A 23,485-nucleotide genomic window follows, 5' to 3' on the forward strand; every position below is an offset into this window, starting at 1 on the left:
TTAAAATCCTATTAATTTAAATTTAACTTGTGTACCCCGCTTATTGATAATTAATTTGGAGTGATATCAATTAAGCATAAGTTGTCTACTTAACCCGTCTTTGACATCTCCAGAAAAATTTGAACTTTTTGTCTTGAGTTAGACCTGCTACATATATTATCCTAATTAATCTTTGATACGCATCTACCATTTTTAATTAATTTCTTGTTTTCCTGTCACTTTCTTATCTTGTTTTTTTCCCCCATTTTTTTTTTATCACAAACCTAAAATTGCTGATAAATCGTTCAAGCCAAGCGTGTATAATTTCTTAATTTTCTTACCTAACAATAAAGTGATAAACGCTTACATAATATATGTGTGTGTGTGTGTGTATATAGCTGGAATAGCTTATATATTATGCATTTATGCGTGTGCGCTGCCTTTTGTCCTGGCATGGGGTGTGTCATACTCAATTAACGCAGTACAAGAAGGGCATTATTTGACGTAATATTCACAGAAAGGTGGCTCTCATTCAGACTATATATTCTGCTCTCTATTGCAGGAAGAAAGTGTGTTAGTTGAGCTTCTTCATTTTCTTTCTTCTTCAACCACCAAAGCCAAGAAAACTCTGATTTTTCTCCTCTCAGTGGAATCTGATTCAACCCCTGTTTCTGGCAATAGATAGCAGTGAAGAGTTGCAATTTTGCAGGTGCAGATTTTTAGTTATTGATTTAAGCATTTCTGACTGATTCCATAATGTTTCTCTGTTAGAAATGCAGTTTTGATTTGCTAGTTAAAGAAAATATGAATTGGGTTTTCTCTTGCAGGTTTTTTTTTTGGCAATGGAAAACAGTGAGTTTATGAATTCATCAAAACAGGATGTCAATGAAGAAATCCCATCACTCATATCATATATATCATCAAATGATTTGGCTGGATTTGACACAGTTAAGGAGGAAAGTAGCTACCATAATCAGAATCATTCTTTTAATTCATTCCCAATGGTAAGAAATTAAGGACTTTCATGCCATAAACTGTGAACTCTGCTTTGGTCTCTTTGATGGGTTTTCACTAATTTCTGGTTTCATTGCAGGAAGCTGAAATGAGTAGTTTGACAAGTAGTGATGAATACAAACCCATCAACCATCAGAGAAAGGACTCAGTTTCCATCAGCATGCCATCTTCTCCAATCCAAGATCATTCAAAGAGCACAAAAAGAGTTCTTTTCAGTATCGGTGATGACAAAGTCCTCGGCGAGGGAATTCCAGTTTCCACGGCAGAATATGGTCTGGAACTAAAGAAAGTTAAGTTTCATTCGCAGCCAATGCCTAGAGGGTCTGCATTTCCCAAATCAATCGATGTTCGGGCATTTCCACAGCATCCTAGTATAAAGAAATTTAAAGATAAGAGGTATGATTCCTTCAAAACATGGTCCGGGAAACTTGAAAGGCAAATATCAAATATTCGCGGAAAGCCTCGTGAGCCTGAACCCGAGCGCAGTAATGTGCAGAAGGCAGAGTCTGAGTCTATATCGGTGGATCGATATTTCGATGCACTGCAGGGGCCTGAATTGGAAACCTTGAGGGTATGTGCCACTTACTGAAATTCACACATTTCACATACCAGTAATATTCATGTTAGTTATTTGGCTTGATTTTCATTATATTGAGTAATGTGAGATATGCTTGTTACAGCCATCAGAGCAAATTGTGTTGCCAGAGGACAAGACCTGGCCGTTTCTCCTACGATATCCCATCTCTTCATTTGGTATCTGTCTCGGCGTAAGCAGCCAAGCAATTATGTGGAAAACATTAGCAACTTCAGCATCCACAAAGTTTCTTCATATAAGCTTGACAGTAAATCTAGTCCTATGGTGCATCGCTGTAGCTCTTGTAGCCATGGTTGCTTCGATTTACCTTTCAAAGGTGATTTTCTACTTCGAAGCAGTTCGACGTGAATACTATCACCCTATCCGTGTCAACTTCTTCTTTGCTCCATGGATTTCTCTTCTATTTTTAGCCCTTGGAGTACCACCTTCGGTAACCAAAGATCTGCCTCCTGCACTTTGGTATGTTCTCATGACACCAATTCTCTGCTTAGAGCTTAAGATTTATGGGCAATGGATGTCGGGAGGACAACGTAGGCTCTCGAAAGTGGCTAATCCTTCGAATCATCTGTCGGTTGTTGGAAATTTTGTTGGAGCATTGTTGGGTGCATCGATGGGATTAAAAGAAGGTCCTATCTTTTTCTTTGCTGTTGGTTTGGCTCACTATGCAGTTCTGTTTGTCACTCTTTACCAAAGACTTCCAACAAATGAAACTCTCCCCAAAGAGCTTCATCCGGTTTTCTTCCTTTTCGTCGCTGCTCCAAGTGTTGCTTCCATGGCCTGGACAAAGATTCAAGGCTCCTTCGATTACGGTTCTCGGATTGCCTACTTCATTGCATTGTTCCTTTATTTTTCACTGGCAGTAAGAGTCAATTTCTTCAGAGGATTCAAGTAAGAAACAGCATATTTTGGTCTCTTCTTTTTTCAAATTTCTTCTCTTAATGGTTCATTCACTCTACTGAGAGTCTAATAAGTCTTGTTCTTGAATATGCAGGTTTTCATTAGCTTGGTGGGCTTATACATTTCCGATGACCGGAGCTGCCATCGCGACGATCAGGTACTCGAGCGAAGTGGACAATGTAGTGACTCAAGCTCTTGCTGTCATACTTGCTGCTACTGCCACACTTACAGTCACAGCCTTGCTTATATCTACAATCCTCCATGGCTTTGTGTTGGGAGATCTTTTCCCTAATGACATTGCCATTGCCATCAGTGACAGAAAGCCAAAGCATCACAATAACCACAGAAGGTGGTTCCATATCAGTAATGGAAGCGCGGAAGAGATCGAAAATTACTTAAAATTTGCAGATTCGGATTGCAAAGACATTGAAGCTTCCCCAACATCCAACTCTCCTGGCTCTGGCAGTAATTAATGAAGCTTGAATCTTGTAGTTTATCTATTGCCAATCAGACTATTAGGGTTCTTAGTTCCAGTGAGCTTGCCACAGTTTTAGTGAGCATGTGAGGGATTTGAAGATATGTGTGGTGAGGGCTGAGTGATATGTTAGAACTAGTAATGGCTGTATATTGTGTAAAATATCTGTCAGTAATGTGTATGTTCTGCAGATATAATTTTTGTTAATTATTAATATCAAGTAATCTACACAACTAGCAAACAGCACCAGATCCATGTTGAATGGAATAAGCTTTTACTTACTGGTTTGTAAATTAAGGGCAAAATAGTGTAGAAAATTTACATAATCAAAATGAATAGCAAAGAAAGTGAAAAAATTTCACGAAGATCAAGATATTAATTTCTTATTGAATCTTATTACTCCTCTTAATATCCTAATGCCGGCCCATGCGCTAGACTCTGACCCAACTTACCTCGTTACCATGTGGAAAAAACTTACCTCATTATCATGCGAAAAACTTATGTGCATGCGGATCTGATAGCCCAAATAAGCCTATATCGAATGTCCAAATGATAAATTTGTATAGTATCGTTTTTGGATAATTTTTAATTTATAATTCATTAGGAAAAAATATTTCGAAATAAATCCAACAAAAGTTCTTGTAAGTTTCCAAAGGTGAAGTTTGAAAATCAACAATGGGTATTAGGGTTTTATGTGGACCATCACATTTTCCGATGGGCCCAATATTTGAAATTAAAATTTGGACCATGACATCGGTCACCAAAGACAAAGCCCATTAGGGTTCTTTGTGGAGTGTAGACCATCTCTTTTTCCAATGGGCCCAACAACCCAACGGTAATAGGAAAAGTGACGGTAGTACGGTACACTACACCGTCTATGTAAACCCCGTAATGGGCTTTCCATTTGTTTGTTTATCGACCGTCAACTACAAGCGACTGAGCGAGCGTTTCGAGCTTTGAGAAGGAACTCGAGGAAGTACCCAACGGTAATAGGAAAAAGTTAGATGGGGTTTGGCATCCTTTGTTCATCGTGCTCCAACGTCAAGGAAAGCTAGTTTTTCTTTGGACTGTCTCGTCTCCATCAGCAGTAGTAGTAAACTAGCTTCGGTGCGGATTCGATCGTTCGAATTGCTTGATTTTTCTCTCCTATCGATCTTGACCTTAGTGGTATGAATTTATTTGATTGTTCTTCTTTGATTCTGTGTTATCTTCCGAATCCCTTGGATTTCAATCAACTTGTATGTATTAGTTTGAATTTGTTGCAGAGAAACCAGTTTTGCATTATAATATGAATAACTTCCATCGTCGTCTCAATTGATTCCTAGATTGAAACCCTAATAAATCCCTAAATTGTATTCTTATTGTTAAAGAAAAGAACGAATTGATAGTGTTTCAATCAGTAGTTTCAAGAGTTTTCTTAAGCTGTTGGAATTTTTAACTTCTTTCCTCATTTAATTAGAATTTTCTACTCTATGGAACATTGGTGAGGTCTTGTTAGTTTTATCAAGCAGTGTTAATATTCCCTGTTTGTCTACCACTTCCTTTGACGAAATCATTATTGGTTGTTTATATGTTTCTTAACAATATAGAGAGGCCCTGCATGTGGCAAAGAGGAATTTCATGTTGTGCCAGTTTGGTGTTTGAGATCAGGAGGAGGACATAAAGGTATACTTATTTTGTACGTCAAGGAAAGTTACAAGATGGAGAATATGCAATATGCAGAGGAGCTTATCAGGGAGTTTCTTGTGTTTAGAGGGTTTACAAATACTTTACAAGCGTTTGAGATGGAATTAGGGACTGATATTGGTAAATCGTTCCAGGTGGATAAGATATTGGACTTGATATTCTCAGTTTATATCCCTAAATTTCATGCGGAAAAATTAGTTGGTCTTCTAAGTTTCTTCAAGCAGTGCTTTTCTTCATCAACTGAGATTGCACTTATTGCTACTCTATTGAAATTGGAGGTCTCTATCCTGCGGTACTATGTAGTTTATGCCTTGCAGTCAGGAAGGAAAGACAAAGTTGTAGAGTTTTTCGGAATGAACGGGAATGATTTGCTGCAAAGGAGCACAGAATGGACTCCATGGTTTGGTAGGTTATGTCTTTTTCTTTATATTGTGGCCTTAAACATTCATTTTTCCTTGACTTATTTTATCCACCATTCCAATGCAGCAATACCTTATTTAAAGAATCCAAGCTTGGATCCTCAATTTCGCATTTATTTCTCAAAGGAATGGCATGAAGCTTTGTGTCTTTCAGCGAGGAATTTTTTCAGTGAGATCTTCAATGGTACTCATATCCTTTTGATGGACATATCCTCTATGATGCTCCATTAAGATTTTCACTACTATAAAACGTTGGCAAATATAGATTCTTACCTGCATTCTGGAAATGCAATATATCCCATTCACGTTGGACTTCATAGTTTCATTTATGTTATGTCACTCTTTTCTCAACTATATGTGTGTGTTTGCTTTGCGAGCATGTTAATGACTGTATGATTGAGTATAAACCAGGCTTTCTTAAATAAAAATTTGAGGTCACTTGAAGATGTACTTTTACGCATTCCCATTTATTCCGTGTATTCAACCATACCTTCTTCTCCCTACCATTTTGTTACATATGCGACAGCATTACACCCTTTCCTTTCCTTGACAATAATTGATGTTTCTACTGATTGGATTTTGGAGAATATGTCCTTAACCAAACCACGAATCCCTGCCCTCTTGAAGATCAGTTCAGAGAAGAAAACAGTCAACTGTCTTAAAAAAGATGCTGAGCAACTTAATCAAAAGTTATCACAACTTCAGACTTTATTGGAGGAAAAAGAAGCTCAATTATGCCAGATGAGGTGAAATTTGAAAATAATCATTTTTATTTCTCATGTATTCTAGTGATTTACTTTGTTGTTGTATTCTAGTTGATTTACTTTGTTATTTTCATGAAAGTTTATGTATTTTTATAGGATGAAGACCAGTAGTGCTGCATCAGTAATGGATACAAGATTATTAAAAAGTAAGAATTCAATGTCATCAAATGGACTGCGCAAAGAAGATCTTCATTTGACCAGTATTCAACAAGATTGCTCTCCTGCTACCCCAAATTTGGGTGGAATAAAGTTGGATCCTGAACAGGCTTATGGTGGACAATTCGAAACTATATCTGGATCCATTATCTCTGAGTCTGCTCATGACTCTATGTCACTTTCTACTCTCTATGTTGAAGGTGGTGTTTCTGCTGGTAACACTCAAGTGCTTCAAGAAGACTCTTGTGATGGTATTTATCTGTTCATATAACCTCCTTTCTATGAATCAAGGATGGTTACTAGTTCTGGGATAATTCTATGCCTAATTAGTTAAAGGACTTGTTTTAATGACGGCAATAAGTCTAGAATCTAGCTGGCCTTCATGAGGTAGCTATTAATGAAAATACTTTTGCTTATCTATACATTACTTGTAAAACAGGAAATTACGATGATTTGTATTTCTGGAAGGAGGGCTGGAGGGGTAACGTAATGCTAGAGTCCAGTGAAATTACACTATTTCAGTGTAGCCCAGGAGTTAGTATGTATATGACGGGAAAATGATAACACTTGTGAATTTGGTAGTTGATGGCTGCTAGGGTGATAGAAAGTGAGAGAAAGCTGAGTGGGTTGTATGTATGCTACTCAATTTTCTTAAACTGAGCATTATCACTGTTCATCTTTGATTTATTTTTGGCAAAAGAGTACTTTTTATCCCTCAACTACTGATGTTTCATTTTCGTCCCTTAACTCTTTTTTTTCCCTTTTTCGTCCCCCAACTATGGGAAAGTACCATTTTTATCCCTTGAATAAATCCGACCATTGAAAAATCCTACGTGGCATCATATTGTTCATCAGATCAAGTTTTTTCCAACTTCAATCTTACTTGAAAGGACGAAAATAATACTTTTCAATAGTTGAGGGACGAAAATGAGTGGAAAAAAAGCTTAAGGACAAAAATGAAACTCGCCCCATAGTTGAGGGACGAAAAGTATCTTTTTGCCATTTATTTTTTTCCCCGGCTTTTTGCATGTGTAGACCTTTATGTTGCACTGATGCTTAAAGCACGCTATTGACATATTAATTACTCCAATTTATGTGACAGAGAATGGCAGAGACATGCCGGGGGAAGCATTTCCTGAAGTGAAAGTAAATTTCCAGGCATGATTGCTTACAAATATATATTGAGCTTTGTGTTTGCATGACTAGCGTTTTCTTTTTTCTCTTTTATCTCAATTGATTTTGTTTTGATCCACTTGCACGCTGTATTTTTTTTTTCATCAAAGTTTGTAACTCTCAGTACTCTTTTTAGGAGACATTTTTAGGTCACACAAGTTCAATCAGTCGATGCCGCTTCTCAGCATCTGGTAACAATATAGCCAGCGCTTCCATTGATGGCACAGTCAGGTACCCACTATGGAAGTAGGTCATATGAACTTTTTTGACGAGAGAAATCTTTCATTGTGGGGCTGCTTTAGTCTATTCTTGTTTTTATGTATCACTTCGGATTTCCTATATACTTTTGTATCCGACTTGTCCCAAGTCCTAACTCAAGACATACTTGCTTAATTACAGTTCTTCAACTGCTTGATTGCCTGCTAACTTTTGGTTTCCTTACCTTTTTACTCAATACATTTTTAATGAAGAATATGGACATATGAACCATCAACTCCAGCATCTAGAAATGCAACAATATATTGTGGGGCAGAGATTATGTCACTTGACTGGGACTTGAAATCTGATCGCTTGGTATGTAATGTGCAGTTTTTCATTTTATAAACATGGTTCGATTTGGTAGTTGATTATCTCATATTAAAAATTGCCGCCTTGTTACTCTTTTTGATAAAAGCTACTTATTGGTACTGCTGATGGAGGCATCAAAGCATGGAATGTTGATGCCAAAAGGGTTGTATGCGATCTCAACACTGGTGAAGCTTTTCCAAGGTATGTACTTAGCATCAGGTCTTTGATTTAATATTCCTTTAGCCTTTACATTTTGGTTGTCCTGCAGTGTCTTGGATATCAAGTGCAGCCCTGTTGAACCTATTTTTGTTTCTGCAGCTGCTTCTAGAAGGTATTCAATTTCTTAGTCCTAATATTCATCTAAATTTTGTGCTTTAGTGGCAATGCATCCTGTATATGGCTTTCTGTTTATGATCAAATTATATTATTTCTTCTATTTTATGGATATTTTAGCGTTGATAATGTCTTGTCAAAGATGTGATTGATATTATTGCTGAGACTGAAACGGTTGGAAATATAGGTGAAACTTCTGGGGAAATTTTGGTAAAAATCTAGTTAATCTTTGTTAATTAAGACCATAACATAGTAGTGAATTATCACATAGCTCTAAGTTACTAATAATTTCATTTTTATCTCTTATTTGTTTACATGTTGTAAAAAGGACCATCTGCTATGCCTTATGCCCGTAGCCCCTAGTGCTCCTTTTAGTGCAACTATTTAGTCTGGACTTGGGAGCCTTACATTGACCGAGTTACAAAACATTTATTCAGGTGTTCTGTAATAGTATATCAGACTTAATTATTGTTGTAGACTTGATAATACAGGAAGTGATTGCATGCACTTATATGTGAAGATACTTGCCACGAGCTGTTTTGCAGATTTATGTCTTATGGGTGCATTCTCTTGTTCTTTTAGCTACAAATAGATGTTTTTCTGATTATTGCAAAATCATTTAATTTATTTCCATTGTCTTAAAGAAACGAAATTACTGTTGGACAAGTTGCAGTGCCCTTGTTAGAAATATGTTTCATAGACTTTTTTCAGTTTCTAGATTCCATCTATGACGTATTCTGAAAAGCCACTGTCGACGCTTCTTACATTAATAATCAACGATGATTCTTTTTCCACCTAAAAATGAAATCAGCATGTGACATCCTATAGTGTGCTTTCACTATTGTTTTTTATGTGTTTTCATAGTTACATTCTCTTATTGTTCTCTTTTGCTTCCCATTTGGGCGCAAATAATTATTGGGTTGTAATAACCTCTGCAGGAATGGCTCAAGCTACATTGACTCTTTGGGATTTGCATCATTGACTGTATGGAATATGAAGACTTGGAAAGCCATGGTATATGCTTGTTTGTCCTAAAAATTTATCTGCGTGTTATGCTGAGTAGGAAAATTTTAGTTGCTAGCTTGATTGGGTGATCATCAATCATACTTTGATGATTTTTCTACTTTATTGAAGACGGTTCTTCCTCTTGGTGAAGATCCACCAGCAATTACCTCCCTCTGCTTCAATCACAATGGAAAGATTTTGGCGGCCTCTGCAACTGATGGAATGATCCACATGTTTGGTATCCTTTTTATATATAGGGCCTGGTTCAATATATCCCTAGTTAGGTAGCTGAAATTTTAGCCAAAAAATAGGAGGGATAAGAGAGGCGGGTGGGGGTGGGATTAAGGCTCTCTTGTTTATCATGGGTGATTACGCTTATGTTCATGGAAGGACACTGATCTGCATTCACCTTAACTAGCCAAAGACATGTCTGCGGGCCTACAAATTACTGGCTGGCCTGCACATGATTCTGCTATAAGCTCGATTCTTTTCGGGACTGATGAAACAAGCATTTTCAGTTTGGGGTTAGATGGGAAGGCAAGTGCCTTTATTCCTTTTACTTGTTTTAGTGTGAACTTTCCTCAGTAAATTAATGGATAACCCAAATATACTTTGCTACATTATGCTGAATATAATATCAAGGAACGGGTTATATGGTTTCAACTTTCAGGTATTTGAATGGAGCTTGCAAAATCCAGGTCAGGTCCTTTGGTCAAGAGACTGTCAGAGGTACTTTGCAATGTTCTGTAATTCATATTTTTTCCATTGAGCTAATATCAAATTGCTTGCTAATTGATAGTTTGTTCTTGTTGATTTGCCTTTTTTTCTTAAGTTTTGTCATCTAAATTTTGTACCTGGATGAATGGCCAACATTCGCAGAATGCATGCCTCATGGAATTCCACATTTGTTGAAACTTTTGTGAAATGCAAGTTATACAATATTTATTGTTTTAATGGCATGGTACTATATTTTTGCCAATGCTGGCGTACTCTTCAGGGTCCTTTTTTTTTTTCTTCCCTTTCTTTATTTGGTTAGTCTTCCTTCTTCCCCTTCTTTTTCTATCCTTTTCTTGTAATCAAGAATAAGTGGTGTTATTGAAAGAAAATATTGACACTTTCTCCAATTTTAAAAGAAAAGAAGCAAAGAAGTAGAAAGTTGATGTCCAGGAAAAATGACACTTTTTGTGCAGAGTTTGTAGATTAATGAATGTGAATAAAGTATAATAACATCTCATCATTGTCATCATCCTTCCATTTCTTGCTCAAAACAAAAAATTATCTGCATGGTCGTCCTTTCTCTCAAGTGATTGTAGTCGGTGAGTAATTATAATCATTATAAGTGAATTTAAGCCTCTTAGAAGGCTGTATCAGGCTATAGCTAGGCTTTTAGTTCAGTAAGAATCAGCATATTGCTAATGGTTTTGGATGTGATACCTGGATATATTGCTAATATAAGAACATAATTAATTTGGCCTTTGGTTGTGGACATAATTTTTAAGAACATACTAGATATTTATTTAGGCGTATAAACACCAGTCCCCCTCGTCGACACAAGTGAAAGGAATAATAATAATTATTATTAATATTATAATAAACACGTATTTGTTTACTTGGCAATGCTATTGCTGCATTTGAAATGTTTTTGCATGACTTGATAAGAGAAGCAGGTTGGTTACTATTTTAATATTTTTGTTGCTTTTTGTAGATTTTTTGACCCCAAGGCCTCAAGACATTGTAGACATGAAATGGCTTTGGATGCTCATGGTAGAAGATTATTGGTAACATCTAGTTCAGTCAAAGCACCAATATATCAGGTGAATCCCCCTCCCTTGTCTCTATGCATGTAAATATATGCATCCTTGTCCTCAGGCTCATGTCATGTTATGCGGTTGTCTTTATGTAAAAACTGATAAAAAGTTTTGTTAGGACTGTCTAGTTTTTTGACTGTTGCTGAATTAATGGCTTTTGAAACCCATCTCTCTCTGTTTATGGAAAGTAGTTGTTAGGGATGTTCACTGTTCGGATCAGGGGATTTGTTAAATTGTTTAATGAACTTCACGAACCATATATTTTTTTTGTATTTTTCAACAATAAAAGGTTTATCACGGAAATTCTAATTGAGTGTCAACTTTCAACCCGAGAACTGATATGGTGCCAATAACAATTAGTAACTTGTTTTCATTTACAACAGGATATATTCCGACTGAGCCAAAGAGAGGTTTAATTACTTATCCATTATAGTATTCAAAGGAGATTCCTTGAAGCCTTTATCCCAAACAATATGAATCCATAAGGAACAAATAAGAATCTATTACTGTTCCTTTCTACTCTTTGAAAGTGGCTCTTCCGCATCCAGTATCGTCCGTTATAGTTTTTCATGAATTTTAGTGCATCTATCAAACGCATTTACTCTAACATAACGGATAATCCCAATTTGTCCTATTGGTAAGATGTCTCTTCCTAGGTTATCAACAGTTAGAAATTTTCTCACCCTCGTCTTCCATGATTAAAAAAAATGCGCTCTTTGTTTTCAAATGTCCTGCCATTGGAAGTTTGTCTTTTCTTCCTAAAATTGAAGGGATTTTACTTGGAAGGTGCCACCAAGTAGGCACTTCCAACATGAGGCAATACTCCATGTTAATATTTACTTATTTAGATTCTTTAAAATGATGTCAAAAAAACCATTAAACTCTGCCAGTTTCCAATCGTTTGCTTTCATAGCAAAAAGATAATATTTAAAGGCACAATCCAGTCCACAACATTAAAGTTTCCTTTCACTAAAGCTTATTAGTTGGCGAGTTATACGTGTAAGGAAGTTGTGTACTCAAGGAACTAAACATAAATAAAATATTTTCGGTGGATTAAACTGATATGTTGTTTGTGCGGGTGCATATAGGCAGGCTGCCCCCCCCCCCCCCCCCCCCCCCCCCCGGCAACCAACCGTCTCCCCCATTTCACCTCTTTGCCATTATCCCTTACATAGCAGGACATGATAGGTTATAGGGTGTTATCACTTGAAGATTTCGAATATCTTGGGAAGAGTGATGCAATCAATGAAGTCTCTTATATGATGGTGATCCTAGATCAACCTTCATGTTCTGATTGCTGTCTAACTTTTTACTTAATTCCTCCCTAGTTTGTAGTTTCATTGTAACCTGGCAAATCTCTGTTAATCTTAACCCTGCCCCCTGTGGGGCTGCGCTTAGGTCATCATCTCTCATTGGTTTAACCATTTATTGGCCACGTTCTTGTGTGCATTATATAAAATAGAATAGCAGATGCTATTAGTTTTTATTTTCATATTACAGTCAGGTATATTAAATTCAAAATATTGCACTGAATGAGTTTTTCTTATGGATACTTCATATATATAGTTTGTCATGGTCTACTAAATGAAATGATACACGCTCACCCAAAACACGAGGATCAGTGATCTATAATCACCATTGATCAACACCCTAATGGTTGTGCAGCTTCCGGGTAGCAATATAGATACTCCGTATAACATTTCCCTTATTGTATGGACTTCTATCAGGTTCGAGGGCCCTTGGAGGGAATGAAAACGCTTGCACATAATGCAGCCATAACGACTGTGGATTGGCACCCGACATTGCCTATTTTCTTGACAGGCTCCGCTGATCACTCTGTTCGAGTAAGTTCTATACCTTAAAGATGTACTTTCTAATGCGTTTCTTTCTAAATTTTTTTAGTGGTCCGAAAGAGATGTTTCACTGTTTCGGGTTGTAAGGTGTGTATATCAGCATATATGTTTCAGAAGGTTAGATTTAGAAGAGTTATGTTGTAATTCATTGACTTCATTGTATTACTACTTAGCAATCATCTTTCATTGTAATGCCGTCTTTATGCTGTATAAGAGTTTGTGGTAATACAGGAGAAGACTGTTGGATAATTTTTAGATTCAAAGTCTACACTCTACATCTGCCTGGAAATTTTCACTTAAATGGTCTGTTTTCTTCTTTCTTTCTTTATGCCAATGGGTTATCACATGAGGTCCTTGGTCCAACTATGAAAATGACATATAGTCCATCAGTTTGGTAACCCAACAGGTTTATTCTATTGATTTAATAAATAGAATAGTTTTATTTTCACTATTTTATTCCAGAATTCATTGTTCAAAATTTATTGTTTTAATATTGATTGTATTGTTTTTTAAAGCACAATCTATAATTCATTATTTTAGTTCTTAATTCATTTATTTTTTAAATTCCATTGAAAAAAATAATGGAATTAAGATTTACTTTATAAAACTCATCGAGAATGGATCTTGTTAGAAAGTTTTTTATGTGTTAATTCTGAATATGTAATTTTTTTTTAAAATCTAATATGTGTTTTGAGAATTGGATTATCATGGATTATTACCACATGAGTTTTCTATCATTACTGGTCTGACTAAGTCAAGATCCTCGAGTAAAAGTAAGTTACGCACCGAAGTTAAATGGCTTCGGGCTGTGTTGCTAATGGACCCGAATGACGTCAAGATTTAATCGGATCACTATTCAAAACGTTTAAAGCATTGTGGGCCAAGTTGCATACCTAGCTTGGGCTTGGACATCAAGGCCCCTGCCAAGTAGAAGAATAAGCTCAGAAAGCCAAAAGTTACATTTCTTTGGGATTGGTTACTAATGTGCCCGCATGACCGAGTACTTGAGTAGGTTTTAAGCATTGTGGGCCAAGTGGATTACGTACCGGGCCTGGGCTTCGACATCAAGGCCCCTGCCAAGTAGAAGATTAAACATATATAAATATATTTGTTGGTTGTTTGGCAGTTGAAAAGCATCAGAAAAGAGCACTGTTATCATAACCGACTCGTGTGTTGACCCGTCAAAGTAATTTTTGAAAGTTTAATCGGTTGGCCCGAAGGGTCAAAGGCTGAACTGCACATTTTTTAAATATTTTAATTTATTTATAAATAATAATTTTAATATAATTAACCAAATATTTACTTTATTACGTATAGTTGTGTGATTTTTATTGTATATATGGGAATTTGAAAATATAGTTCAACCATAACTGTGATTATCTAAATAATTACATATATAATATTAGTGACTAGGTTTTGAACTAATTAAAAAAAAAAAACTTAACTAATTACAAGAATAACCAAAGTTCCAAACAATAAAAAATCAATACCATAAAGAATTAATATTTTAGGGTATGAGGATAGAATTGTTAAACTAGTTCGTTCTCTTCTTCTAGAAAAGCTTTACAAATTACACGGTCCCAATTTAGTAATTTACTCCGAGTCTTCTTCCTCCTCTAAGCTTCCTCTTAGATGCCACAATTTCATTCTATTGAGATTCGTCTGGTGAGAGCTAATTGCAAAGAGAAAAATGAGAGATTTTAAGGTTTCAATTGTACCTTCTGTGGCTTCTTCAACTTAAATTCCTTGAATCTACGTCTCTGCGATTGCCGAGATCGAGAGAGTCATGCGCCTTCAAGGCCGTAACACAGTGGATCAGAGACAAAGTAACCTCCGGAGTTGGTCGAGACGAGAGAGAGTTGATCGCAGAAAGTGAACTGTGGGTTGTGAGGGTCACGGGTTTCACGGTTATCCGCGGTTTTTGACGAGTTGTCGCGGGTTGTTTGCACGTTCGGGCTAACGTGAGAACCGGCCCGATATTGCTAGGAAAGTGTGGTTCAACCGGTCCAACTGGCAAGCCGGTCCGGGTCTGATAACACTGGAAAAGAGCCTTCTCGAGACCTTTCATTAATTAGTAATGCTACCGCCCTCAAATATTGTCTCCCGTTTTAACACTCAACCCATGTGACATGTGAAATATATATTGATCATGTCCTTAAATATCTAATGGACTAGCTGAATAAGTTAAGAAATTGGAGAACAAAACATCTTCCTTCACATTTCGCAACGCCTTGTATGAATGAGTTTGTTTACGGCCCTCAAATATTGTCTCTAGTTTTAACGCTCAATCCAAGTGGCCGGTGGGATATCTATTGTTTATAAACACATGTATAGAGCCCCTTCAATATCCAACGGACCAGTTGAATAGGGTAAGAAATTAGGGAGCAAAACAGAATTCTTCATAAATTATGGGAGATTGATATGTGACGATTACACCCAATATATCATTCTTAGCGTATACACCCCCCAGTCGTTTGTCATCTCATAAGGCAATATTAGGGTTATGGGCCCACTTCCTATCCAAAGAATGGCGTGAAACCAAACCTGATCTCCAAGGAGCTACAGGGAAAGAGGAAGAAGCAAAGCCAGAAATCTATCTAGTTTTAATCACATTTCTATCTTTTCATTCATATACTTATTGTGAAAATTGTAACATACATGAAGCTGAGCTAATGAAATTTCCGGCTCAGATGATACAACATTGTCAAGTTAAAACATGTTAAAACATAATTGCACAGAGTCAAGAGTTGGTGAACAGATTAGCAACAATGGCGATTAAAATGACCCAAGTTTCTTCCACTAAAGCCGACCCACATGGCCTCCCTCATTCTTTTCAACAACAGTTCCAGTTTGAAACAAATTTTGTTCACCAGGTTAGCTTACAAACTCCTACTTGCCTGGATTTAGCAGTCATCTTGAAACAGTGCTTTAGAAACAGAACCACTTCCATAAGCTTGAAGGTCTTTCTCAACAGAGCTGCTTTGTCGATGACATGAACGTTTGTTTCCTGTCATTGGGGTCTCACATACCCTGTCACAACTTTCTCTCTCATGTTCCTTAATCTTGGGAAGCTTTCGAATAGGATCAGAATTCGATTTCGACAAACTTGGCTGCTTTGGGGCCCAAACTCTCCGCAAATCCGGTCCCCAACTCGTGAAAGATGCAAATCTACGAGCCCTCTCTCTCCTTTCCTGAGCTTCAATCAATTTGCGAGCATGGTCTTCTCGGTTCTTGTATTTCGGGCTTTCATGGTCATTTTCTAAGGTTAGTTGGAACTCATCTTCGACTGAGATGGAATGCTTTATTCCATGATCATCACCCACTTCATTTTTCTCTAATTTTTCTTTTCGGGATTGACTACTGTCCTCACTGTTGAGTAAAGGATCAAAGAACTCATCCTCCTCAACAAAAAGCAACAAATCCATCTTTTTATAGATTCTATCAACCACATCGCCTAGAGAGTCACAGTACCTGAAATTTTAGACATTGGTCACTAACCCTGTCAAATTTCCATGTTTTAGCAATGTCAGAATGCTTGTAACTGTTGAATACAACCTCGGATAAAATTAACGATGAAGGTAAGTTTATTTTGAAACCCATCTGAATAATATTAAAACAATAAAACTGAACTCAATTCATTTCAGGGACTCTACAGATTATGTAATCAGATAGAAGTACTAATACTCTTAAGGACTGTAAAAAAACGATATCAGTAGTATATCTCCAACAGTAATGCAAGAGTACACTCCCCTGCCTAGAATTGAAAAGCCATTCCATTTTCTTTTTATTTTTCACCCCACATTTTCAACAAACAGATACTGTGAGATCTGTCTTCGATGATAGTATCAAACATCACCACACATAAAGGTGTGAGGAAATACACCAGAAATGTGCATTCAAATAGCTCCAAACACTAAAAAAAAACCGTTGTATATTTTTGCCTCCGAGAAAGAGGCTTAAACATTCCAATGAGATAACATATCTTGAGAATTAAAAGGATAATTATAAAGCAAAATAGTTGTCAACTTCAGTATTAACATAGTTACCTGCTCTTAATGATCGTCCCCACATAATTATCGAGGCTCCATTCACCAAAAAAGCCTCCCTCCATGTGGCACTGAATTGTCTCTAAAAACATACAAATTTGTTTCACAAATTTTTGCTTTGTAGACTCCATGATAGTTGCTCCAATCTCTGATTGCAGGATCTCCATCCGAAACAAAATCTGCGATTCATATCTTGTGCTTATTAAGGAAAGTGTTGCAACAATTTCCCTTAATAGTTCACATCATAATCATCAACCACAAAAAACGAAACAGTGGTTATAGTTGCGGATAAAATGGAAATTTAAAAAAGGATACTCTCTGATTATATATTCTTTGCTGAAGCCAGAAGCTCTAGCTTCAGATGCTTGATGGGAAGCATCGTCATTCTTGTGCTTTGCTATCAAATCCTTGGGATCCCTTAGTAAAACTTTTGCTAATTCAACTGAAACAACATTATCACAAACCGCATCAGATTTTTGTGCAGGACTCTCTAAACTGGTTTTCACTTCACGCTTTTGATATAACCAATAGATACTTGAGTTCACAAGTCGCTTTGCCATACTTCGTAAGTCTACCCATCCAGACTCAAGTCCTTGCTCAATTTTGTTGTGAAGGTTACTGAAAAAGCTTTCTGCAGTATCTGAACGAAAATCAAGGGCAACTTCATCTTGTATCCTAGAAGCCCCAGCAGAAGCATCCTCACCCACTGAAGCAGATGAAGGGAATGGTTGTTCGCTTTCTTCTGGTAGCTCGGTCAATCTATCATTTACTGCTTTTGGGATGTCCTCATTTGGCTTAAACCTATCTGGCATGGTCAAATCATAGTGGCTAGATTTTCTAACCTGCTTTATCCAGCATTTCAGAAATTTCAATTTCTTGGAGCTCTTGTATCCTTGGGAAAAGTAAACATCTTCCAAATCAACCTGAAACTGTTGATATGCAGCCTTACAAAAGGCATTCCATGAGAGATCCTGAAGTAAGTGTAGATCCTTCTTATTTTTCCTCCCTTGACCACCACCTACAGTAGCACCCTTTTTTGAAGGTGAAGGCATGGACATTGATTCATTAATGCCATGGGAATAAAAAAAATCAACTTTAGGCTTGCAAATTGTACCGTCTGTCTTAGTAGCAAGTTGAGCAAAATTAGTTCCACTCGACCCATTGAATAAGTCATGACAATTCAGTCCATCGCCTATAATCAAGAGGAAACCCGAAGAAATAGTAAAAGGCTTGAGGACACCCATATGTGACTCCTCATCCCCATTTGAAATACATACCACAGCCCAGTAACCCTCCCTGTAAAGAAAACTCAAGAGAATATGCCAAAACGGTATGGATTTTCTTTGCTTATGATCCCCCATATGAGCAGCTAATAATTGAAGAACTCTATCACCAAGAGACTCAACAGAACTGTCTCCCTGGTTTTTCACAGATTCTCCCGAAAATTCACGAACTAGAATGGGATCCAAGAAGTGGCCCTCAAACTTCACAGGCTCGGCATATCTCTTCACCGCCTTAACATGGAGCTTGGCAATTCCACCATCAAAAACTTCCCAAAATGTTTTCTTCTGTTTGTCATTTCCTGTCTGTGAACTCACAAATTCTAGGACATGCGATGGATCAGGACTACTATTTCTTGATAAAGCCTTCAAATCAAACAATTCAATATCACAGCACTTGCATTTCAAAGGCTTACCATTCACATCTAATATCTCAAGACTCAACTGTCCTTGGATTCTTTTATTACATTCATTGAACCCAGAAAAACATGATGATACCCCAAGCAAGGGATAAATTAACCCAAAAGGCACAAGAGCAGAACCCAAAACAAACAATGTGCTTGAACAAAATCCCCATCCCAAATCCCTAATCCCACTCTGGAAGATCCCAGTTTGACACTCCTCTTCACTACAATCAAGTTCACACTTCACATCCACCCAACTAACATGAATATCCCTACTAACAAACGCATCATTCACACACTCAAAAAACCCACAAAACCTCTTGTTAAAGGTATTCCCAGAATCGACATATTCTTCAGCATCATCCAATTCCAAGAACTCACATACCCACTTCCTATCTTTACAAACAGGCGAAAACAAGACAACCAAATTGGACCTAACAACAGCAAAATCAGAATCCGAATCCGAAAGCGTACCCGTATCCAAATCATCACGAATCATCGGATCCCATGCGTAATCATGCAGCAGCTGACGCATCGAGGTAGCGACATTAGACGCCCGTGGTGGTGGCAGAGAAGAAGCACTAGAAGGAGCGAATTTCTCTGTAAGGCTGGAGAGGAGAGAAGTGAGGGAGAGGAGCGTGAAGTCAGGGAGGTCGAAGGAGAGAGAGAGCGATGATACGGGGAGTTTGGAGGAGGAGAGGAGAGGAGAGAGGGAGGAAAAGAAGGGCTTGAAGGAAAAGAGAGAGGAAGAGAGAGGAGGGAAAGAAAGAAGGGTTTTGGTAGAGGAGAGAAGGGAAGTTAGGTATGGAGCTGGGTCTTGGAGGTAGAGGAGTGGATTTAGATCAATCAGGAGTACTATACGCTTCGTTGTGCTGTAATTCGGGATCGGATCTCTCACTGCCATTGACGACGAAGAAGAAGCCGATGAAGGGAGAATTTGGCAATTTGCAAAGATTGATGTTAATATTAATATGCACCTTTTAGAAACAGAAACGACAACGTTTAGGGTGGGATTGGCCGATTGGGTAATCTTCTATGGCGGGAACGCAGAACAGGCGGCACAGTGTTCTGTCTTTTCTTTTCCTTTTTGAAATTTGTCTGGAATTGGGCTGGTCCAATTTGGGCCGAAAGATTCGAGAGCATTTGTAAAACGACGCCGTTTTGCGTCGGAATTAGCTGGACTTTCAACAGAATCTAATTGTAGGGGAAAGACAACTTTTGGTTACTGAAATATCTGATCAAATTCAACTCAATCACTCATTTTATAAACGTTTCAAATTGAGTATCGAAAATTTAAAATTGTTTCAATCTAGTCACTCGGTCAGGTTTCTCATTGTTCGGGCAATAAAATTACTGATGTGGCATAAAAATTAATATTTTTAAATTTTTGACTGACCTGGCCACCGACGTGGCAAGTGATGACTTTGATATTCCTTATATTTTTTTAAAAAAATAACACAAATAATAACCCAAAAAAATAAAAAAGAAAAACTCAATTCCTTCTTCTTCTTTACACCCGCCGCTCAACAAAAAAGAAAGCCCTAAAAAAGCTAAACCCAAATTCATCCTCTTCTTCACAAGCAGCAGTTCAAGCTCACAGACCATATTTTTTTTCTCCTTGACAAGAGTATATCCTCCAGAGAGATTCGAATGATGCCATTGAAGTGTTCGTTGATGGAGACCCTGTTAAAATCCCTAAAGGTATGACGGTGTTGCAGGCTTGTGAGGTTCCTGGGTTCGACATTCCTCGATTCAGAGGAGCTCCTCTCAAAAGAAGCCAAGTATTTCCCCTTTCAAATCTGTAATTTGATACCTCAATCGCTTTAGTTCGACGATAACTCCGGTGGATTGATCCGATGGAAACTCCGATGACTAGGAATTGATGCATAGATGTCTGTGAGGACTCCATCTCCAATGCCAGCTCCACCTGTGAAGTAGGTGAAGCAGCCAAAGGCAAAGGACTCAAACAAGTGGGAAATGGGCACGGAGGAAAAACACTAGTTGGGGCTTCAGTTGTAGAGACTCTTTGGGAGCTTGATCGGTTTGTGAGCAACTATAAGAAGTTGGTTAGCAAGATCAAATGGCAAGATCTCATGGGTATCAAGGTTTGAGAGGAAGATGAAGGACATGAAGAAAGGTGAGAGATGAAGAGAGAAAAAGTGAGTTTTGATACACATTTTTTTTAATTTTTAATGACACGTATTTTTTATTAGTATTTTTAATGTCACATAGTTAATTTAACTGTCCGAAATAGTTTGAAATTGTCCATGTGACTTGTTTGAAACAATTTAAAAATTTGGATACTCAAATTGAAATGTTTGTAAAATGACTTACTAAGTTAAACCTGATAAGATATTTCAGTCATCAAAAATTACGTTTCCGCTCTAATTGTAGGATGACGATGATGAGCTCCATATCTCTCTGCTCATTTAAAACCCCCTTCAACTGTGCACAGAGCAGCAGTACTCTCTCCCTCTCAACTCTCAAATCTAAACTCAACTTCTCATTTTTACTAGAAATTCATGCCCAAATGATTGAAAAGAATCGAAGGCAATCAATCAGAAATTGAACCTCAAAAAATGGCGTCTGTTCTTGCTTCTAAATTTTGCTTCACAGATGTGTTACCATTTTCTCCAAGATTCCCCTGGTTTTCCTAGTTAAACCCTCCTTTTTCCCCTAAATTCCTTTCATGTCCCTGCCCTCTCTTCCTCTCTCAGTCAATAAGACAACCCACAACACAGAGCTTAGTGTTCTGCTCGAGGTTCTCAGAGGCAGAGGAGAAGGTCGAGGATGAGTGGCTAGCGAGACTTCCTGAAAAGAAGAAGCCTTTATACTCTCATAGCTTGCCTTGCATCGCGGCATGGCTTAGGGAATTGGGGTTTTACGAGAGCAAAGATGACCGTGCCGTTTGGTTCGTTGAGAAGCCAAACTGGCACGCCCAGCTTTCTCTTGATGTCACCGATCTGTGTATAAGGTAAAGTTTCTGTTCTTGCTATTTTCATAGTGTTTTGGCATCTGCATATTTTGTAATTAAGTTCAAATCATCAAAATTCTTGAATTGATTACCTACCCTTCTTATGGAGGTGAATGTAACTGATGGCATCAGAACTGCTGCAAATATGCGTTGAAGGCCATAGAATCGCAGTTTCTTTGTGTTGGTTGATGTGAAACTACGCCAATTATGCATTTGGCATAATTGCTGGAAAGATATACCGTTATGGCATCATTTCATTGTTTGGAGTTTGGACTGCCATTTCAGTTAAGAAGGCATTCCTAAAGAATTTTTGTTATGCGATGGAAGCTGCAGCCACTACCTTTTGAGTGCACACTAGGTAAACCATGGGGTCTACGCAATAGCCTATAAACCACGCAAACCGGGCAAGCACACGAAACATTCGTGCTTGGGCTCATGCCTCTGCTGGGATTTGAACCCTGGTGGGAGGGAGTAGAAGACTCTTTATTCATGTCATTATGCCATTGTTCTCCATGATGATAGGTTCCAGCTTGTTAAACTTGTTCATTTGCGTGTGGGGGGGGGGGGGGGTGTCTAATGGTGATACTAAGATTGAGATCTGTGAGTTGTTGGTGTAGAGAGGGTACAATTAACCATGAATATAAGATGTGTGATGTTGTAGCTGCTGCAATTGTGGATAAATGAACCCTTATGTGAGAAGTTGTCCAATGATTTTTATGGAGTTGGTCACTGGACTTAAGGTAATGGGATGCTGGCCTCTCATTGTGAATGAACATTTCCAGGTACATTGGAGAGGCCAAATGATGGGTGACCTGGGCTGCTGGTTGCTCCTGGACTGAATATCCTGGCCGTTTGTGATTGTAACTTCAGTCAAGAGTAGGAATTCCCATTCATACCCTCTGTCAGTGCCTCATTCTATCTTCAAGTTTACCATTTAGTTGTTGAAATCATTTTCAATTTGGTATTACTCCCTACCTCCGGAACACAAGTCCAGATATCCATGTCATATTTTGTCCTGTGTCTTTCAAGGATGATTTCTTGAGACTAACGACATAAGAACTTCTGCTTCTTTTCGATGACAAGCTTCTTTTGAATTTTTCTCCGACCTGAACGTTGCCAGGCACCAGGCAATAGATAAAAATTACTCTGGAGCGCTTGTCCTTTACATGTTGAAAGTTGAAACAGTGACTGCTGGCTACTATTCAAGAAAAGAAAAAGAAAAATAAAGAGAGATAGAAGTGCCTTGAGAATGAATTTTTCTTCTTGGTAAAGAAATTAATACCCTGAATATGTTGTAGTTTGGAACCAAAGTACATAGTAGATATCAAGTTCCACCCAAAAGAAACCTCTATCACTCATGGATTTGTGGAATCATTGATGTGCAGGTAGATTGAGAGGATAAAATTAATGAGATTATGTTACTCAATATTCTGTTTTTATGATATCTTTTAATACTCTTACATTTGTGATACTGAATACTTTATATATTGTGAACAGGTATTTGAAAAGTGGACCAGGAAATCTTGAGAAGGACTTGGAAAGGAGATTCAGTTACGCATTAAGTAGAGAAGATATTGAAAATGCCATTCTTGGAGGGCCATAAGGACGAAAACTCGAAGACTCTTGCTTCTCTGGTATATCATCTGGATGAACTAAACTTAGTCGACGTTGAATAGTTTCAATTTATTTTGTATTTGGATGTGTCAGTGAGTTTCTGCCTTTGAAAAGCTTGAGAAGAAACACTAGTATTTTAGGGTAATAACACATCCATATTTCTTACTTATTATTGCAATTCTTCTGGGGTATACCCTTTTTTTTTCCCCTCATACTTCCTCACTCAGCTGGATTTCTTCAACTTGGTGATGGAAGTTACTAGGAAACATAATGCTCCAGATTTAGCATCAGCAAATGCCATCCCTCTGTTTTTGGGTTGTGAACAATTTGAAGAATGAGTTTTAACTTATTTTCATTTGGCTTTTCATATCAAAACCCAGAAATATTTAATGATTTTCATGCTTTAATAACACTTACAAGCTCTTGGTAGGCCCATCGGGTAA

The 23,485-nt window shown here is 37.6% G+C and overlaps 4 protein-coding genes across 13 annotated transcripts; 3 read left to right on the forward strand and 1 right to left on the reverse strand.

The window, feature by feature from the left end:
• The first annotated feature begins 416 nt into the window (after positions 1-416).
• LOC119985249 (S-type anion channel SLAH2-like) lies at positions 417-3,209 on the forward strand. The gene is made up of 5 exons (XM_038829488.1): positions 417-689; positions 809-983; positions 1,073-1,564; positions 1,674-2,476; positions 2,580-3,209. Exons 2-5 carry the CDS (start codon positions 822-824, stop codon positions 2,956-2,958), a joined length of 1,836 nt encoding a protein of 611 aa, XP_038685416.1. The 5' UTR covers positions 417-689; positions 809-821; the 3' UTR covers positions 2,959-3,209.
• A 673-nt stretch (positions 3,210-3,882) lies between these two features.
• Positions 3,883-13,013, forward strand: LOC119985673 (WD repeat-containing protein 91 homolog). 9 transcript variants are annotated; one of them, XM_038829985.1, is made up of 16 exons: positions 3,883-4,127; positions 4,550-5,051; positions 5,133-5,255; positions 5,673-5,811; positions 5,926-6,236; positions 7,088-7,143; positions 7,295-7,389; positions 7,629-7,731; positions 7,832-7,926; positions 7,994-8,056; positions 8,997-9,072; positions 9,193-9,301; positions 9,488-9,600; positions 9,734-9,792; positions 10,769-10,877; positions 12,599-13,013. In XM_038829985.1, the coding sequence occupies exons 2-16, from the start codon at positions 4,661-4,663 to the stop codon at positions 12,731-12,733; spliced, it is 1,977 nt and encodes a 658-aa protein (XP_038685913.1). In that variant the 5' UTR covers positions 3,883-4,127; positions 4,550-4,660; the 3' UTR covers positions 12,734-13,013. The 9 variants fall into 9 exon arrangements, with proteins under 9 accessions (XP_038685913.1, XP_038685915.1, XP_038685914.1 ...); XM_038829987.1 differs by having other exon boundaries at positions 5,926-6,112; positions 7,090-7,143; XM_038829986.1 differs by lacking the exon at positions 7,994-8,056.
• Positions 13,014-15,371: 2,358 nt separating this feature from the next.
• Positions 15,372-19,388, reverse strand: LOC119985207. Of its 2 annotated transcripts, none has more exons than XM_038829428.1 (3): positions 17,086-19,388; positions 16,771-16,962; positions 15,372-16,195 (listed from the first exon to the last, which is right to left on the reverse strand). In XM_038829428.1, the coding sequence occupies exons 1-3, from the start codon at positions 19,356-19,358 to the stop codon at positions 15,628-15,630; spliced, it is 3,033 nt and encodes a 1,010-aa protein (XP_038685356.1). In that variant the 5' UTR covers positions 19,359-19,388; the 3' UTR covers positions 15,372-15,627. The 2 variants fall into 2 exon arrangements, with proteins under 2 accessions (XP_038685356.1, XP_038685357.1); XM_038829429.1 differs by having other exon boundaries at positions 16,055-16,223.
• A 769-nt stretch (positions 19,389-20,157) lies between these two features.
• Positions 20,158-23,340, forward strand: LOC119985601. The gene is made up of 4 exons (XM_038829890.1): positions 20,158-20,255; positions 20,376-20,559; positions 21,112-21,428; positions 22,926-23,340. The coding sequence occupies exons 1-4, from the start codon at positions 20,158-20,160 to the stop codon at positions 23,029-23,031; spliced, it is 705 nt and encodes a 234-aa protein (XP_038685818.1). The 3' UTR covers positions 23,032-23,340.
• The last annotated feature ends 145 nt before the right edge of the window (positions 23,341-23,485 follow it).

The sequence above is a fragment of the Tripterygium wilfordii genome, chromosome 19 (genome assembly GCF_013401445.1).
Source record: "Tripterygium wilfordii isolate XIE 37 chromosome 19, ASM1340144v1, whole genome shotgun sequence".
Classification (NCBI taxonomy): domain Eukaryota; kingdom Viridiplantae; phylum Streptophyta; class Magnoliopsida; order Celastrales; family Celastraceae; genus Tripterygium; species Tripterygium wilfordii.

Coding starts and splice junctions, on each gene's coding strand:
- LOC119985249 (XM_038829488.1), top strand. CDS start 822: ATGGAAAACAGTGAGTTTATGAATTCATCAAAACAGGATGTCAATGAA. Junction 1,565..1,673: donor CTGAATTGGAAACCTTGAGG/GTATGTGCCACT, acceptor TGCTTGTTACAG/CCATCAGAGCAAATTGTGTT. Junction 2,477..2,579: donor AATTTCTTCAGAGGATTCAA/GTAAGAAACAGC, acceptor TTGAATATGCAG/GTTTTCATTAGCTTGGTGGG.
- LOC119985673 (XM_038829985.1), top strand. CDS start 4,661: ATGGAGAATATGCAATATGCAGAGGAGCTTATCAGGGAGTTTCTTGTG. Junction 5,812..5,925: donor GCTCAATTATGCCAGATGAG/GTGAAATTTGAA, acceptor GTATTTTTATAG/GATGAAGACCAGTAGTGCTG. Junction 9,793..10,768: donor TGGTCAAGAGACTGTCAGAG/GTACTTTGCAAT, acceptor TGCTTTTTGTAG/ATTTTTTGACCCCAAGGCCT.
- LOC119985207 (XM_038829428.1), bottom strand. CDS start 19,358: ATGGCAGTGAGAGATCCGATCCCGAATTACAGCACAACGAAGCGTATA. Junction 16,963..17,085: donor AAAGAATATATAATCAGAGA/GTATCCTTTTTT, acceptor AATAAGCACAAG/ATATGAATCGCAGATTTTGT. Junction 16,196..16,770: donor GGGACGATCATTAAGAGCAG/GTAACTATGTTA, acceptor CTAAAATTTCAG/GTACTGTGACTCTCTAGGCG.
- LOC119985601 (XM_038829890.1), top strand. CDS start 20,158: ATGACGGTGTTGCAGGCTTGTGAGGTTCCTGGGTTCGACATTCCTCGA. Junction 20,560..21,111: donor AAGATCTCATGGGTATCAAG/GTTTGAGAGGAA, acceptor TGGTTTTCCTAG/TTAAACCCTCCTTTTTCCCC. Junction 21,429..22,925: donor GTCACCGATCTGTGTATAAG/GTAAAGTTTCTG, acceptor TATTGTGAACAG/GTATTTGAAAAGTGGACCAG.